At 38.7% G+C, this 14946-nt stretch overlaps 1 protein-coding gene across 1 annotated transcript in view; it reads right to left on the bottom strand.

Annotated features, from left to right (window-relative positions):
- Positions 1-14946, bottom strand: part of LOC138164922 (cytochrome P450 2J2-like) — a 35359-nt gene that overhangs the window by 4773 nt on the left and 15640 nt on the right. Inside the window, exons 5-8 of the mRNA XM_069092888.1 lie at positions 13743-13919; positions 7258-7393; positions 2944-3131; positions 274-412 (exon numbers count right to left, since the gene is read on the bottom strand). Coding sequence (XP_068948989.1) covers positions 274-412; positions 2944-3131; positions 7258-7393; positions 13743-13919 — 640 coding nt within the window. The remainder of the gene's footprint in view (positions 1-273; positions 413-2943; positions 3132-7257; positions 7394-13742; positions 13920-14946) is intronic.

The following is a 14946-nucleotide window of genomic DNA, read 5'->3' as shown; positions in this document are numbered from 1 at the left end:
TCATCTGTAAAATGAGCACCTGCACTACCTACCTCATTCGGTGGCTGTGAAACTCTAAAGGGCTGTTACTTGTCTTGTAGACTCTAAAAAGCTATCTAAAGGTCTGCTATTTAAAATTGTATTGTGATAGACTTTCCCAATCAATGAATGTGACTAGTATATTCACCATCATATATTGTGGGTTTCATGAAGTAGAGTCTGCAAAGTTTCTTAATGTTAAAAAGGTTGGTGCCCCTTGGGCTGGGGGCTCCCCTCCTACTGAGTGTGGCTCACCTATTGAGAAAGGCAGAAAGGCCTCTTTCTTCTTAAATTGTCCATTCTCCAGAAAATGTTCCGGGTTAAAGGTTTCTGGGGTAGCCCACTCCTTGGGGTCCCTGTGCAAGGCAGTCAAATTGGTCGACAGTACGGTCCCCTGGAAACAAGAGAAAAGAACAGAGTCCAAGGAACTTTGAGGCAGAAGAGACCTGGCCCACCTTCTCATTTTACAGAAGAGGGAATTGAGTTCTGGAGGGTGGGGGAGTGAGGGTGGCAAAGAGCCAGCCAAGGCCACAGAGCTTTTAGTAGCCAAGCCTTTTGTAGAACTCAAAGACATCTTAGAGCAGGGGCTCTCAACCTGTTTGGGGTCAGAGACCCCTTTGGAAGGCTGGCAAAGCCTTTGGACCCCTTCTCAGACTCACATTTTAAAATGAATCAAATAAAACACATATGATTACGAAGATAACTGATTATTTGCAAATACAAGTGTCACAATAAAAAAAAAAAACAAAATAAAAAGAAACTGAGTTCATGGACCCAGAGTCAAGAACCCTGGCCTTAGAGAGTCATAAATTTAGAATTTGTAGGAATTGTAGAGGGCATCTGGTCCATCCCTCTCATTTTACAGATGAGTAAACTAAGACATGGAAAGGTGGACTCACTGAAGGTCTCCCAAGTAGTGTCAGAAGGGCCAGATGTACCTAAAGTGCCTCATTCTAAACTACTGCTTTTGGGCAAGGTTGATGCCCAGCTTCCCTGGGTGATTTGTCTTCCAGGAAGCCTCTGTCCTATCTGGGACCACATTCTCCCTAATGCCTACTTATCAACTAGGTTGTAAGTGAATCAGCTTCCCAGATAGCAATGCGTACTATATTAGTAAATTCCTTCAGAAGTCGTGTAAGAAATGATGGTTAGAAATGTCAGATACTGTGAAAGACTGAAGGCTCTGGAGATAAAGAAGCCCAATCAACATCTGTGATACTGGGTAGTAAAAATATAGGATTATAGACTTAGGGTTACAAGCCTCCTCATTTTTACACATGAGGAAACTGAGGCTGACAGGTGAAGTGGCTTGTCCAAGGTTACACAGGCAGCCTCTGAGACTGGATTTGAATTCACTTCTTCCTGACTCTAGTTCCAGGTCAATATCCACAGGGCCTTGTTGGGTTGGACTTTCAACTTCCTTGTGACTAACTATAAAAACACACCTGGGTGTGTTTAGACAATCTGGTTTAGAAGGAGCTGTCTGCATGGGTGGAGCTCAGAGGGTTAGGCAAAGATGGGGGCAGAGAAGAGAGTAGTGAAGCAGGTGTGCCCAGGCCCTCTGGTATCCTGTTTGCATGAGTGAGCAGGTGTGTCCCTGGCTGTGGGCCTGGAGATCCTAGAATAAACATGACCTTCAGATGACATCTTGGGAGTAATCTCTGCTTCCCAGGACGTATGAAATCATGGTGTTAGACCTGGAAGGGACCCAGAGGCCTCTCCATAATTTTACATCACAAAAAAGGTTAAGTGACTTGCCCAGGGTCACACAGCTGACCTGAACCCTGAATTTCCAGACTCCACGTTCAATACCCTCCTCACTATTCCAATTTGCCCTCTGCCTCCACACTTAAACCAAATCTCCCTTAACACTTAAGCCTAACTCACTCCAAGTCCCCAAAGTGTTCCTTTCCTTCTTATCTCTCTGGACTTTCTAAATCCCATCCATCCATCCTTCAAAGTCCAGCTTGATCACCTTTTCTTCTGTGAAGACTGAATCATCTTGTCATGAGCTCTCCCTCCTCCTGACTCATCCAACAACTGTACCTGATACTCACTAAGTAGCTGTGTGACCCTGGGCAAGTCACTTCCCTCTGCCCCTCTCAATTTTCTCATCTGTAAAATGGATGTGATAACAGCCCCTCCCTCCCAGGGTTTTTGTGAGGAACAAGTGAGATGTTTGTAAAGTGATTTGTAAACTTTCAGAGCAACAGAAGTGGCAGCTATTTCTTGTCTCCTTATTGTATTCTGTATTCCTCACAGGGTCTTACACATAGCGATGAAGTGATCTCTTTCATCAGCAGATGAAAAAGAGATGAAACTTGGGTCAGAAAACCTAATTCTAAAGCTCAGTAGCACTTAGCCTGGCCCATAGTAGGTACTTAAGAAATGTGTTTCTCCTGGGGTTGTGATGTTGCTACAAGGGAAATTCTTAGTCAAATGCTCTTTTTTAAAATGAGGAAACTGAGTCCCAGGGAGACATCACACATAGGGAACCCAAGTGGACACAACCAATGTAAACACAGGAGTAAAACTAGGATTTCAAGCCTGTTACGCTGCTTCCAAGTCCAGTGTTTGTTTCTTCTCGTCCCACTGTGAGATTCAGATTTTAGGAATCTAGTCCAAAGCTTCTTCACCTTTTTTTTTTTAAATGGAGGCTTTTGACAATCATATGGTGAAGCTTATTCTCCATTTCCCAGAATAATTCTTTATAAATTATAAAATAACACATATTTTTATAAAAACTACCCAATTATATGGAAATGTTATCAAAATATATATTTTTGAAGCCAAAGTTTATACACTCTAGACCAAGAATCTTTGTTCTTTAGTCTTTTTTTTTTCTTTCCCCTTCTGCTACCCTCTGGCCCAGCGTAGATGGAAGCCATGGAGACCATTCAGGTTCATGAGAGAGAAAGTGTTTACCTTTGCCACGTGGTATCCACCCACAGTGGTATCCACCGTGGCCATCCTGGGCACGTTGAAAGGAAGAATATCACCCATTCTCTGAACTTCGTGAATGGCTGCATTAGTGTAGGGCATATTCTCCTTATCAGCCATGGTGGGCAGCCTTGAATGGCCAATCATCTTGTCAATCTCAGCTTGTATTTTTCCTAGAAAGAAAAGGAGAGTTTTTTGGGACCTAAATAATAGCTCTCATAAGTAGAGTGCTTTAAAGTTTGCAAAACATTTGACACATATTATCTCATTTGATGCTCACAATAATGCCAGTACAGTGCTATTTTGAGCCTCATTTATAGATGAAACCAAGGCAGACAGAATTTAATTGACTTGTTCAGAGTCACACATCTAGGTAGATTTGAACTGAGGGCATTATTTCCCTTCCCATTGAGTTTTCTCTCACCATATGGGGGACCACAGCAAAACCTGTGGTTGGATGAGTGATTGGCTTGACACTTCAGCAAAGGTGCCAATGTCTATAGGCTGGAAAAGTGGAGACTTGACTGATTAATGGCAAAAAAGGATGTTTGTGTTGTTGCAAAGGCATCTGGGGATGAGGTACCATGGAAACCATGCTGGAGTTAGAGACAGGACAAGGTTGGACTCAAATTTCAGCTTTACCCCTCATTATCTGAATGCCCATGGGAAAGACATCGAACCTTTTGGGTCTCGTTTTCCATCTGTAAAATGATTGGCACAGACTAGACTGTCTCTAAGCTCTTTAAATTTATTTATGAATACTTTATTTAATTACATAGTTTAAATTTAGTGTCCAATGATCCCTGACTCCAAGTGAATCAGATGTGGAAGGCAGTTCTGAAGAACAAGATGGTAATTTTAGAAGAAGAATAATTTGTCTCCCTCTGTGAGCTTATCACTGATAAAGTATTTGTGATGAACTATGTTGACAGAAACAAAGTATTTCAAGTCAAGTCCACAAGCATATATTAAGTACCTACTGTGTGTCAGTAAATATATACCAAACTTTGAGAATACAGAGAAAGGCAAAAGACAGTCCCTGCCCTCAAGGTGCTCACAGTCTAATGCAAATGAGACACCTGCAGGATAAACTGGAGATAATAGGAGAGGGAAGCACTGAGATAAATGGTGATTAGGAAAATCTTTTCACAGAAGGTGAGATTTCATCTAGGACTTGAAGGATGCTAGGGAAGCCAGGAGGCAAAGATAAAGAAGGAAAGCATTCCGGGAATAAGGGAACAGCAGGAGAAAATGCCCAGAGCCTAGAGATGGAGGGTCTTGTTGGTGGAACAGTCAAGCGGCCAGTAGTAGTGAATCAAAGAATAGGTTTCAGGGAGGAAGGTGTAAAAAGACTGAGAATGGGAGAGGGGGGCAGAGTCAAGATGGCAGAGTAGAAGCAGGACCTTCCCACTGCTCTCTGGCCTCTACCTTCCCCAATCCATGTAAAAAGGGGACTCTAAACAAACTTTGGAGCTGCAGAACCCACAAAATGACACAGAGATGCTAACCTCCTGCTGAGGACAGCCCAGCAGGCTGGCAGGAATTGGCCGGCACAGCTCTGTGAGCCGAGCCCCATCCCAAGGCTTTAGCCCCAGGGCAGGCCTGATCATCCACTGGCTGGAGGGACTCCAGATCAGCAGCAGCTGTGGCCATTTCCAGAATTATCAACACATAGATGCTAAGGACAAAGTGAGAGGTCAGTGCAGTCTGGACTTTGGGACCCAATAAGTGGGAGTGTGTAGACTTTTGCCCCTGGGGCAAGAAGCCACTGAGATGCTGGCACAGCCAGGGCTTGGCAGCTTCAGCTCCTGGCCTGCAGAGTTTAGGGGGACCAAGCGACCAATCTGAGGGGTAACTGCTCTTGCTTTAACCTTCTTCGATCTGGATTGCAGTCTAGGGTAGAGGACCTGGGGTGTGTGTCCGGCTTGCCAGAGCGTATGGAAACCTCAGAGAGGGTGCCCATCTAATACCTCCAGCAGTTGAGAAAACCCCAGAGTTTGGGAAAAAAGCTCCCCTGTCTGGTGGCAGAGTCCTACTGTGGCAAAAAGCCCAGGGGTCAAGTGACTGAGGGGCAACATGACCAGGCAAAGGAAACAAGACAGAAGTTTCCAACATTAGACTCCTATTTTGGGAACAAAGAGGAGCAAAGCATGGAACAGGAGGAAGACAGTAAAGTCAGAACTCCTGCACCAAAAGCTTCATAGGAAAATATGAGCTTGTTACAGGCCATAGAGGACCTCAAGAAGCAGATAAGAGAAGTGGAGGAAAAATTGGGAAGAGAAATGAGAACAATGCAAGAAAATTATAAAATGAGAGTGAACTGCCTGACTGAGGAAAATAACACCTTAAAAAACAGACTGAGTCAATTGGCAAAAGAGTCTCAAAAAGGTAATGAGGAGGGGCAGCCAGGTAGCACAGCGAGTAAGAGCACTGGCTCCAGTGTTGAGAAGACCTGGAGATCGAATCCCGGGCTCAGACACTTAGCACCCACCCAGAAACACATGGCTATGTAACCTTGAGCAAGTTACTTAACCCCAATTGCTTAGGGGCGTCCAGGTGGCTCAGCGAGTAAGAGAACTGGCTCCAGTGTTGGGATGACCTGGATCAAATCCGGTTTCAGATACTCAGCCCCACACCCAGAAATAACTGGCCATGTAACCTTGAGCAAGTTACTTAACCCCAATTGCTTAAAAAGAAAAAAAAAAAGGTAATGAGGAGAAGAATGCCTTAAAAAGCCGAATTTGCCAGATGGAAAAGAATCTCAAAAGCACAGCAAGGAGAATCATTCCTTCAGAGTTAGATTGGGGCAAATGGAAGCTAATGACTTTATGAGAAATCAAGATGCTGTTAAACAGATCCAAACAAATGAAAGAATAGAAGGCAATGTGAAATATCTCATGGGAAAAACCACTAACCTGGAAAATAGATCCAGGAGAGATAATTTAAAAATTATTGGACTACCTGAAAGTCATGATCAAAGTAAGAACCTAGAAATCATCCTCCAGGAAGTTCTCAAAGAAAACTGCCCTGATGTTTTAGAACCAGAGGGCAAAATAGAAGTTAAAAGAATCTACTGATCACCTTTTTTTTTTGTCACCCCCAGATCCTTGCAAGGGGAGAAGCATTGCTTCATTTTTTGTACCTGGGTCTGTAGTACCTGGCACACAGTAGGCACACAATAAGTACTTGACTTGATTTCCATGATGGCAAATGGCTGCTAAGAATGCTACTTTGGGGTATTGTCTCAGATGGGTACAAGGGATGTTCCATTTTGGGAAGTACTTCAGGGAAACTTGAACATGTCTAGTCCAGCGGTTTCTAAACTGAAATCTGTGGATTTCTCTAAGTAGTTGTTGGTAGGAATCTGCAAATCCAGATTTGTTCCATGGATCCTTATTCTGATCTTTAGATTAAGGAGGATATGAGACATATCACAATATACTACGCAAGGAATTAGAACTTTTGATCATGCCTTGGCTTTTAGAATATAGATCTCTTGAGGGAGAAGCAAATAGGGGTCCCTGGAGATGGAGCCCTGGGTTTGGAATCAGGCTGATCTGCATTTAAATCCCTCCTTAGAAACTCTCTACCTGTGAGACCCCGAGGAAGTTGCTTAATTTCTCTCAGCCTCAGTTTCCACATCTGCAACATGAGGGAGTTGGACTTCATTGCCTCTAAAATGCCTTCCAATTCCAAATCTAAAGGCCTTAGGACCTTCTGTAGATTGAGTTAATAATGTGTCCACTTAAGTGTTATTTTAAAATCTATGAATATTTATAATATATAGTAGACATTTTAAAATGCTACTTTTTGTGATCATATACCTTTTCGATAAGAAGCAGTTATAGTACACTAAAATAATAATAATATTAAGCTAATATCTGGTATGTATATAAGCACTTTATGCTGATCCTCATGACAACTCTTTGAGACAAGGGCTGTTATTCTCTCCATTTTACAGATGAAGAACCAGAAGCTGAGAGAAATATTGTGATTTGCTCAGGGTCACATGGTTAGAAAGTACTTGAGACCAGATTTGAATTCACATCTTCTTGACTCCAGATTCTACACTCTACTGCCCTAGAGAGCAACTGCTATCATATGGGGAGATGAAAGAAGTTTTAATCTTAAAAAGGGCTTCCTATGATTATGAAAAATGGTAATCACTGCTCTATTCAAATGAAAGTTGGAAGAAGATGATATATATGAAATATCTGGCAAACTTTCAAGCTCTCTATAAACAGCAGCTCTTCTGGGCAGCCTTCTACAGAGGTGCATAGCCTGGTGCCATCAATGTACCTTGGATTTCTGGATAAAGGGCCATATACAGCAGTGCCCACCTCAGGGTGGTCGAAGTTGTCTCTGTTCCAGCAAAAAAGAGATCCAGGGTGCAGAAGACCAAGTTTTCTTCATTAAAACTAGAATGGATGTTATCCTTAAATGAAAAAGACAAAGATCAGTTGGTTAATACAAAAAGAATAGTTATGGCTCTCTCCAAGCAGGAGGGGCTGCATTCTTAATGGGGTTTTGGAAAGATCAACTTGGCAGATTCTTGGCTTCCCTTTAATACCCAAGAATGTAGTAACTGTACCTAAGAATGAGAGTTCCAATTTCTTACTTCCTTTGAAATATTATTTATTCTAATTGCATGTAAAGACAGTTTAAAATGATTTTTAATATAACATTTTAGGCCCCAAATTTTCTCCCTTCCTCCCACCACTCCCACCTCACTAAGATGGTGAGTAATTTGATAAAGGTTCTATATGTGCATTTACATAAAACATATTTCCATGTTAGTTATGTTATGAGAAAAGAAACAGAACAAAAGGAAGAAAATCATTAAATGATAATTAAAGAAAAAGAAAATCAATATAGCATGCTTTGACCTGCATTCACATTTCATCAGTTCTTTCTCTGGATATGAACCATTTTCCACTCGAGTTTCTTGGATGTGTCTTGGATTATTGTATTGCTGTGAAAAGCTAAGTCAAACGTAGTTGATCATTGAACAGCATTACTGATACAGTGCACAGTGTTCTCCTGGTTCAGCTCATTTCACTTTGTATCTGTGCATTTAAGTCTTTCCAGGCCTTTCTGAAATTCACCTCATCATTTCTTATAGTACAATAGAATTCCATTACATTCATATACCACAACTTGTTTAGCATTTATCAACACAGGGACATTTCCTTAATTTCCAATTCTTTGCTACCATAAAAAGAGCTGCTATAAATATTTTCACACATACCTGTCCTTTTCCCTTTTTAATGATCTCCTTGGAATATAGACATACTAGTGGTATTGCTAGACCAAAGGGTATGCACAGATTGACTGCCTTTGGGTAAAGTTCCAAATTGCACTCTAGAATGGATGAATCAGTTCACAACTCCATCAGCAGTAAATTAAGGTCCCATTTCCTCCCCATTCTCTCCAGCATTTGTCATTGACCTTTCCTTTCATATTAGCTAATCTGATAGGTATGAAGTTGTACCTCAGAATTGTTTTAATTTGCATTTTTATAATTAAGTGATTAAGCACTTTTTTTCATATGGCTATAGATAGCTTTGATTTCATCATTTAAAAACTACTTGTTCAGGGGAGACCAGGTAGCACAGCAAGTAAGAGCACCGGCTCCAGTGTCAGGATGACCTGGGGATTGAATCCCGGGCTCAGACACTTAGCACCCACCCAGAAACACCTGGCCATGCAACCTTGAGCAAGTTACTTAACCCCTATTGCTTAAAAAAATGATCAAAACATAGAACAAGAGGAAGACAGTAAAGTTAGAATTCCTGCACCAAAAGCTTCCAAGAAAAATATGAGCTGGTTGCAGGCCATAGATAAGCTTAAGAAGGATTTTAAAAATTAAATAAGAGAAGTGGAGCAAAAATTTGGAAAAGAAATGAAAATGATGCAAGAAAATTATAAAATGAGAGTCAACAACCGGATTGAAGAAAATAATACCTTAAAAATAGACGAACTCAAATGGCAAAAGAAGCTCAAAAAGGCAATGAGGAGAAGAATGTTTTACAAAGCCAAATTTGCCAGATGAAAAAAGAATCTCAAAAGCTCACTGAAGAGAATCATTCCTTCAGAATTAGATTGGAACAAAGGGAAGCTAGTGACTTTATGAGAAATCAAGATACTATTAAACAGATCCAAAGAAATGAAAAAAAAATAGAAGGCAATGTGAATTATCTCAATGGAAAAACCAATGACATGGAAAAGAGATCCAGGAGAGATAATTAAAAAAAATTATTGGGCTGCCTGAAAGCCATGATCAAAAAAAAGAACCTAGAAATCAGCCTTCAAGAAAATTGCCCTGATGTTTTAGAACCAGAGGGCAAAATAGATGTTGAAAGAATACACCCATCACCTCCTGGAAAAGATCCCCAAAAGAAAACTCCTAGGAATATTATAGCTAGGTTCTGGAATTCCAAGATCACAGAGAAAATATTACAAACAGCCAGGAAGTAACAATTTGAATATTGTGGAAACACAATCAGGACAACACAGGATCTGGCAGCTTCTATACTGAGGGATTGAAGGGCTTGGAATATGTTATTCCAAAGGTCAGAGGACCTGGGATTAAAACCAAGAATCACCTACCCAGCAAAACTGAGTATCATGTTTCAGGGGAAATATGGTCATACAATAGAATAGAGGACTTTCAAGCATTCTCAATGAAAATACTACAATTGAATAGAAAATTTGATATTCAGATACAAGAAGCAAGAGAAGCATGAGAAGGTAAACATGCAAAAGAAATAATAAGGAACTTATTGAAGTTCAACTGTTTACATTGCTACATGGAAAATGATAATTGTAACTTATGAAACTTTTCTCAGTATGAGAATAGTTGAAGGGAATAGAAATGTGTGTGTGTGTATATATATATATATATACACACACATATATATATGTATATATTTATATGTCTGTATGGGAGGGTATATGGGCATATGAATACATATGTGAGTGCTTGTATATATGTGTAGAGGTATACATAGACAGAGGACACAGGACCAATTTAATAGAAAGGGATGATACTTAAAAGGTTAAATTAAGAGGTGAGAGAAGAATATAATGTGATAGATGGGGAGAGACAGAATGGGATAAATTATCTCATATAGAAGAGTCAAGGGAAAACTGTTATAATGGAGGGGAAGAAGAGGAAGGCAAAAAGGAATGAGTCAATCTTATTCTCAATGAATTTGGCTTCAGGAGGGAATGACATACACACTAAACAGGGTATCTCACTCTACAGGAGAGTAGGGGGAAGGGAATGAGAGTGAGGATAATGGTAGGAAGGGCAGGCTTAGGGGGAGGGATGTTGGCAGCACCCATTTTTGAAAAGGGACAGGATGAAATTAGAAAATAGAACAAGTGGGGGGTGGGATAGCATGGAGGGAAATACAGTCAGTTTTTAAAAATATATCCACTATGGAAATGTTTTGCTTAGATACACATGTACAAGCTATATCGAATTGCTTATCTTCCCAGTAAGGGTGGGCGACAAGGAAGGTAGGGAAAGAATCTGGAATTCAAAGTTTTAAAATCAAATGTTTAATACACACACACTATTATTACTATTATTTTACATGTATCTGGGAAATAAGATATACCAGTACTGGCACGTAGAGACCCACCATGCCCTACTGGAAAGTCAGAGGGGTAATGAGGGAAAATATGGGAGAAGGTATATCAGGGGAGGGGATATTCAGTGGGATCGCTATTTTGGGGTGGTGGGTAAGGGAAAAATGGGGATAAAATGTGTAACTCAAAATCATGTGGAAATGAATGATGTAAAATTTAAAAAAATTTAAAAAGAGAAAAAATAAATTAAAAAAGATGAATTTAGTTTTTACTTTTCCTAGTTCTATAAAATGCTTTTTTTTCCCTGATAGTTTCAGTGATGTGGCACTGAATAAGAAAATTAATTCAGGCAAAACTCATTTTTATTATATTCACTTTGCTTTCACATGAACAATTAATTTTTCTTAGATCTGATTTTATTTGTGTGAAAAGCATTTTGTAATATGTGTTCATGGATTTCCTGGGTTTATTTTTAAGTAGACTTCTGAGTAATTTTTATTGTCTACAGTTATTTTAAATGGGATTTCTTTTTCTGTCCCTTCCTGTTGGTCTTTGTTGTCTATGACTATCTACAGTCATATGAAAAATGTGCTAAATCACAGTTATAAAAATACAAATTAAAATAACTCTGAGGTACAACTTTACACTTTTTAAATTAGCTTATATATGTGTATATACATATATGTATATTTGTATGTGTATATATATATATACATATATATATATATATATAAATGTCGATGATCTATGTAGGTTTATTGTGTATCCTGTAACTTTGTTAAAGTGGTTAATTATTTCATGTAGGTTTTTTTTTTTAGTTTATTTCTTTAAAAATAGCATTATATAATGACAGAGTGAAAGTTTTGTTTATTGCCTATTTTAATTCCTTTGATTTCTTTTTCTTCTTTTATTGCTAAAGCTAACATTTTTAGTACAATATTTTTAAAAAGTGGTGATAATGGGCATCCTTGTTTCACTTCTGATCATATTGGGAAGGCTTTTAGCTTATCACTTTTATAGATGATGCTTTTTGATGGTTTGGGATAAATACTACTTATTTTAAGGAAACCTTGATTTTTCCTATTCAATTTTTGTAACAAGAATTGGTGTTGGATTTTGTCAAAACTTTTTCTGCATCTACTGAGGTAATTATATGATTTCTGTTGGTTTTGTTATTGATATGGTCAATTATGCTGACATTTTCCTAACTTTGAAGTAGCCTTACATTCCTGGTATAGATGCCACCTGATTTTAGTGTATGAATTTTGTGATATATTGCTATAATTTCCTTCATAGTAATTCATCAAAAATTTTTGCATTAATGTTCATTAGGGAAATTGGCTTAAAGTTTTCTTTCTGTATTTTGGCTCTTCATGGTTTAAGTTTAGCACCATATTTGTGTCACAAAAATAATTCAGTAGAAGTCCTTCTTCACCTATTTTCCCAAAGATTTTATATGGTATTGGACTTTGATTGCTCTTTAGAAGAATTCACTTGTGCATTCATCTGGACCTGGGGATATTTTCATAGGGAGTTCATAGATTTTTAAATTTCTTCTTCTAAAAGGGGGTTATTTAAGAATTTAATTTAATCTCCTTTTGATCTAGACATTTTATATTTTTGTAAACATTTATCCATTTCACTGAGATTGTCAGATTTATTGCCATACAGTTGGGCAAAATAGCTCCTACTTATTGCCTTAATTTCCTTATCTTTGGTTGTAAATTCACCCTTTCAATTTTTGATACTGGTAATTTGGTGTTCTTTTTTAATCAAATCAATCAATGATTTGTCTATTACCCCCCCCTTTAATAAAACCAGCTGTTAGTTTTATTTATTAGTTTTCTCACTTTCAGTTTAACTAATTTCTCCTTTGATTTTCAATTTCGTGCCATTTGTGGATTTTTAATTTATTCTTTAATCTCTTTTGGTTTTAGTTTCTTCATTTGTGAAATGGAGATAATACCTGTGCTGGATATCACATGACATTACTTGGAAGAGGAAAAACAAACAAACAAACAAAATACAATCATGTGTAAGCCTTGAAAGACCATATGCATTTAAGCATTCATCTTACTGTCATTTCTTAGCATTATTTTTTTTTAGGTAAGAATAGTTATTTTACCCCCTTGATTCATTCTTTTAATAAAAAGAAAACTAATAGTATCAGAATGCTTCACAAAGTCAACTATTTTTCCCACAATCCTGTGTGGTAGGTAGTGCCACTAATATTGTACCCATTTTTCAAATGAAGATACTGAGACTTAGAGAAATGATTTGTTCCCAAGCAAACTTGGCTGATGAATTCAGGATGTGGAATACAAACTGAGGTCCAGAGGTCCATTCTTGAACTATACAGGGCATAATCACAAAATCCCGAAGTTGGAAAGGAACTCCAATAGTATCAAACTCAAAGAGAAATGGGACCACTGAACCATATGTAAGGATCCCTATGGGCTACATATTAACTTACATTATCTATGTTTTAATATATTTTTATTTATTCTGTTAAATATATTTAAATTGCATTTTAATCTGATTCTACAGTACTTAGGAGTGACTTGAGCTTAAATGCTTCCTACATATTTGACTGTTGCATATATTCCCAAAGGTGGTTGTATTTTGATTGCATACATAAAATTGAAAATTTAACTAATTTTTATGGTCTTGTGAATATACACACAATAATTCTGCATATGAGAAGGATTTGATAGAATATCAATGTTATTGATGAGAAAAGTGAGGTACGAAGAGATGAATTCATAGGGATGAAATACCAGGAGCAAGACTTCATCTCAGTCAGAGGAGGTTCTAATGTAAAGAACATTGGACCTAGAGACCAAAAGAGCTGGGTTCAAATCCAGTCTCAGATTCCTTAATAGTTGTGTGACTGGAGCAAGTCAATTAACCTCACTATGCTTCACTTTCCATCCATATAAAACCAGAAGGTTGATCTCAGTGAGCCCTATGGTTCCTTCCAATTGTAAATAAAAATAGTGAGCTCTCTACTAACAAGCTCCATTACTTATACTCTTTAATTTCCAGGGTGGTCATTGGAAGAATATATTTACATTATGAGGGAGATGTGATGTTTGGAACATTTTAACACACTTATCCCCCAAAATCTGTATTTTGGGGGGTTTGGGGAGAGTTTAAACAAAATGCCCACTTTCTGTTATGGTCATTACCTTGGACAGTTCCTTCAGGTAAGCATCAATGAAGTCCAGGGTCTCCTCTGGGTTTAGGTCTTCCTTATGTTGCTTGATCTCATGTTTTACAAAAGACTCCAGCTTCTTCCATTCTCTAAAGAATTTCTGGTGAGGTCCTGGTAGGAATTTCATTATCCAGGGAAATATATTGAAAAGCTAAATAATATAAAAGGGGAGAAGTGAAGGAAGGATGAGTGTTAGTTCCTCTTAGGCTGCCCTATCTCTTCACCTTCCTCACCCTAAGGCAAGCCAGGTTTCTTGCCTTTTTTGTGTGTCATGGAATTTAAACTCATTCCATGTTTGACCATTCCTGAAATTCTCCCTTCTTGTAACCTGTAAGTCTGTTCTCCCATACTGTTACTCTCCCACCACCATCTTTGTTTTATACAACAGTCCCTTGGCTGTGTCCTGATGCACCTAAATAACTCTTTCAAGACATCACCAATATAGGCAGCCTCATGACCTGCAGAGAAGGAGGGGAGAGATTCTTTCTAGGGAAACTGAAAGGACTGGGCCCTTAAATAAGGGCCCTATTAGCCCACAGAATTCCCTTATCTTGAATTCCCATTTTGGTCCTTTTAGGGAAATGATACCTAGTGTTATTCACCCTTTGCCATGATTTTCTTCCATAGCCAGACTTCTGAGGAGTTAAGTGAAATGATGAACCAGTGACTCATGAGCCAGATGGAGTGCTGGAGTAAGCCTCAGGAAGACTTGGATTAGAATTCTACCTCAGACACTTAATAGCTATGGAACAAGTCATTAATTTCTCTCAGCCTCTGTTCCCTTATCTGTAAAATGGGGATAATAACAGCAACTATCTCAAAAGGTCATTATGAGGATATAAAGAAATCAGTCAATCAACAAGCATTTAATAAGCACTTAATATTTGCCAGGCACTGAAGTGCCTGGGAAAGACATATAGCAATAGAAGGTGAAATTTGAGCTGATTCTTGAAGGAAGTCAAGATGTGGAGGAGAGGAGGGAGAGCATTGAAGACATGAAGGACAGCCAGTGCAAAGGAACTGAGGTGGGAGCTAATAAATGTAACACTGTTTATAAATTTCAAATGTAAGCCCTTCAATCCATATCTCTCTGATTGTTTCTCTTCTCATTTTGTTTCTCTATGTCTCTTGTCTGTGTCTCTGGCCCTCTCTCCCTTCCTCTTTTCCACCCTCTCCCC

This window comes from Petaurus breviceps, unplaced genomic scaffold (genome assembly GCF_028583685.1).
Source record: "Petaurus breviceps papuanus isolate PSGF00001 unplaced genomic scaffold, PetGlider_PUasm1.0 207, whole genome shotgun sequence".
NCBI lineage: Eukaryota > Metazoa > Chordata > Mammalia > Diprotodontia > Petauridae > Petaurus > Petaurus breviceps.
This window is presented reverse-complemented; position numbering and strand designations above follow the sequence as displayed.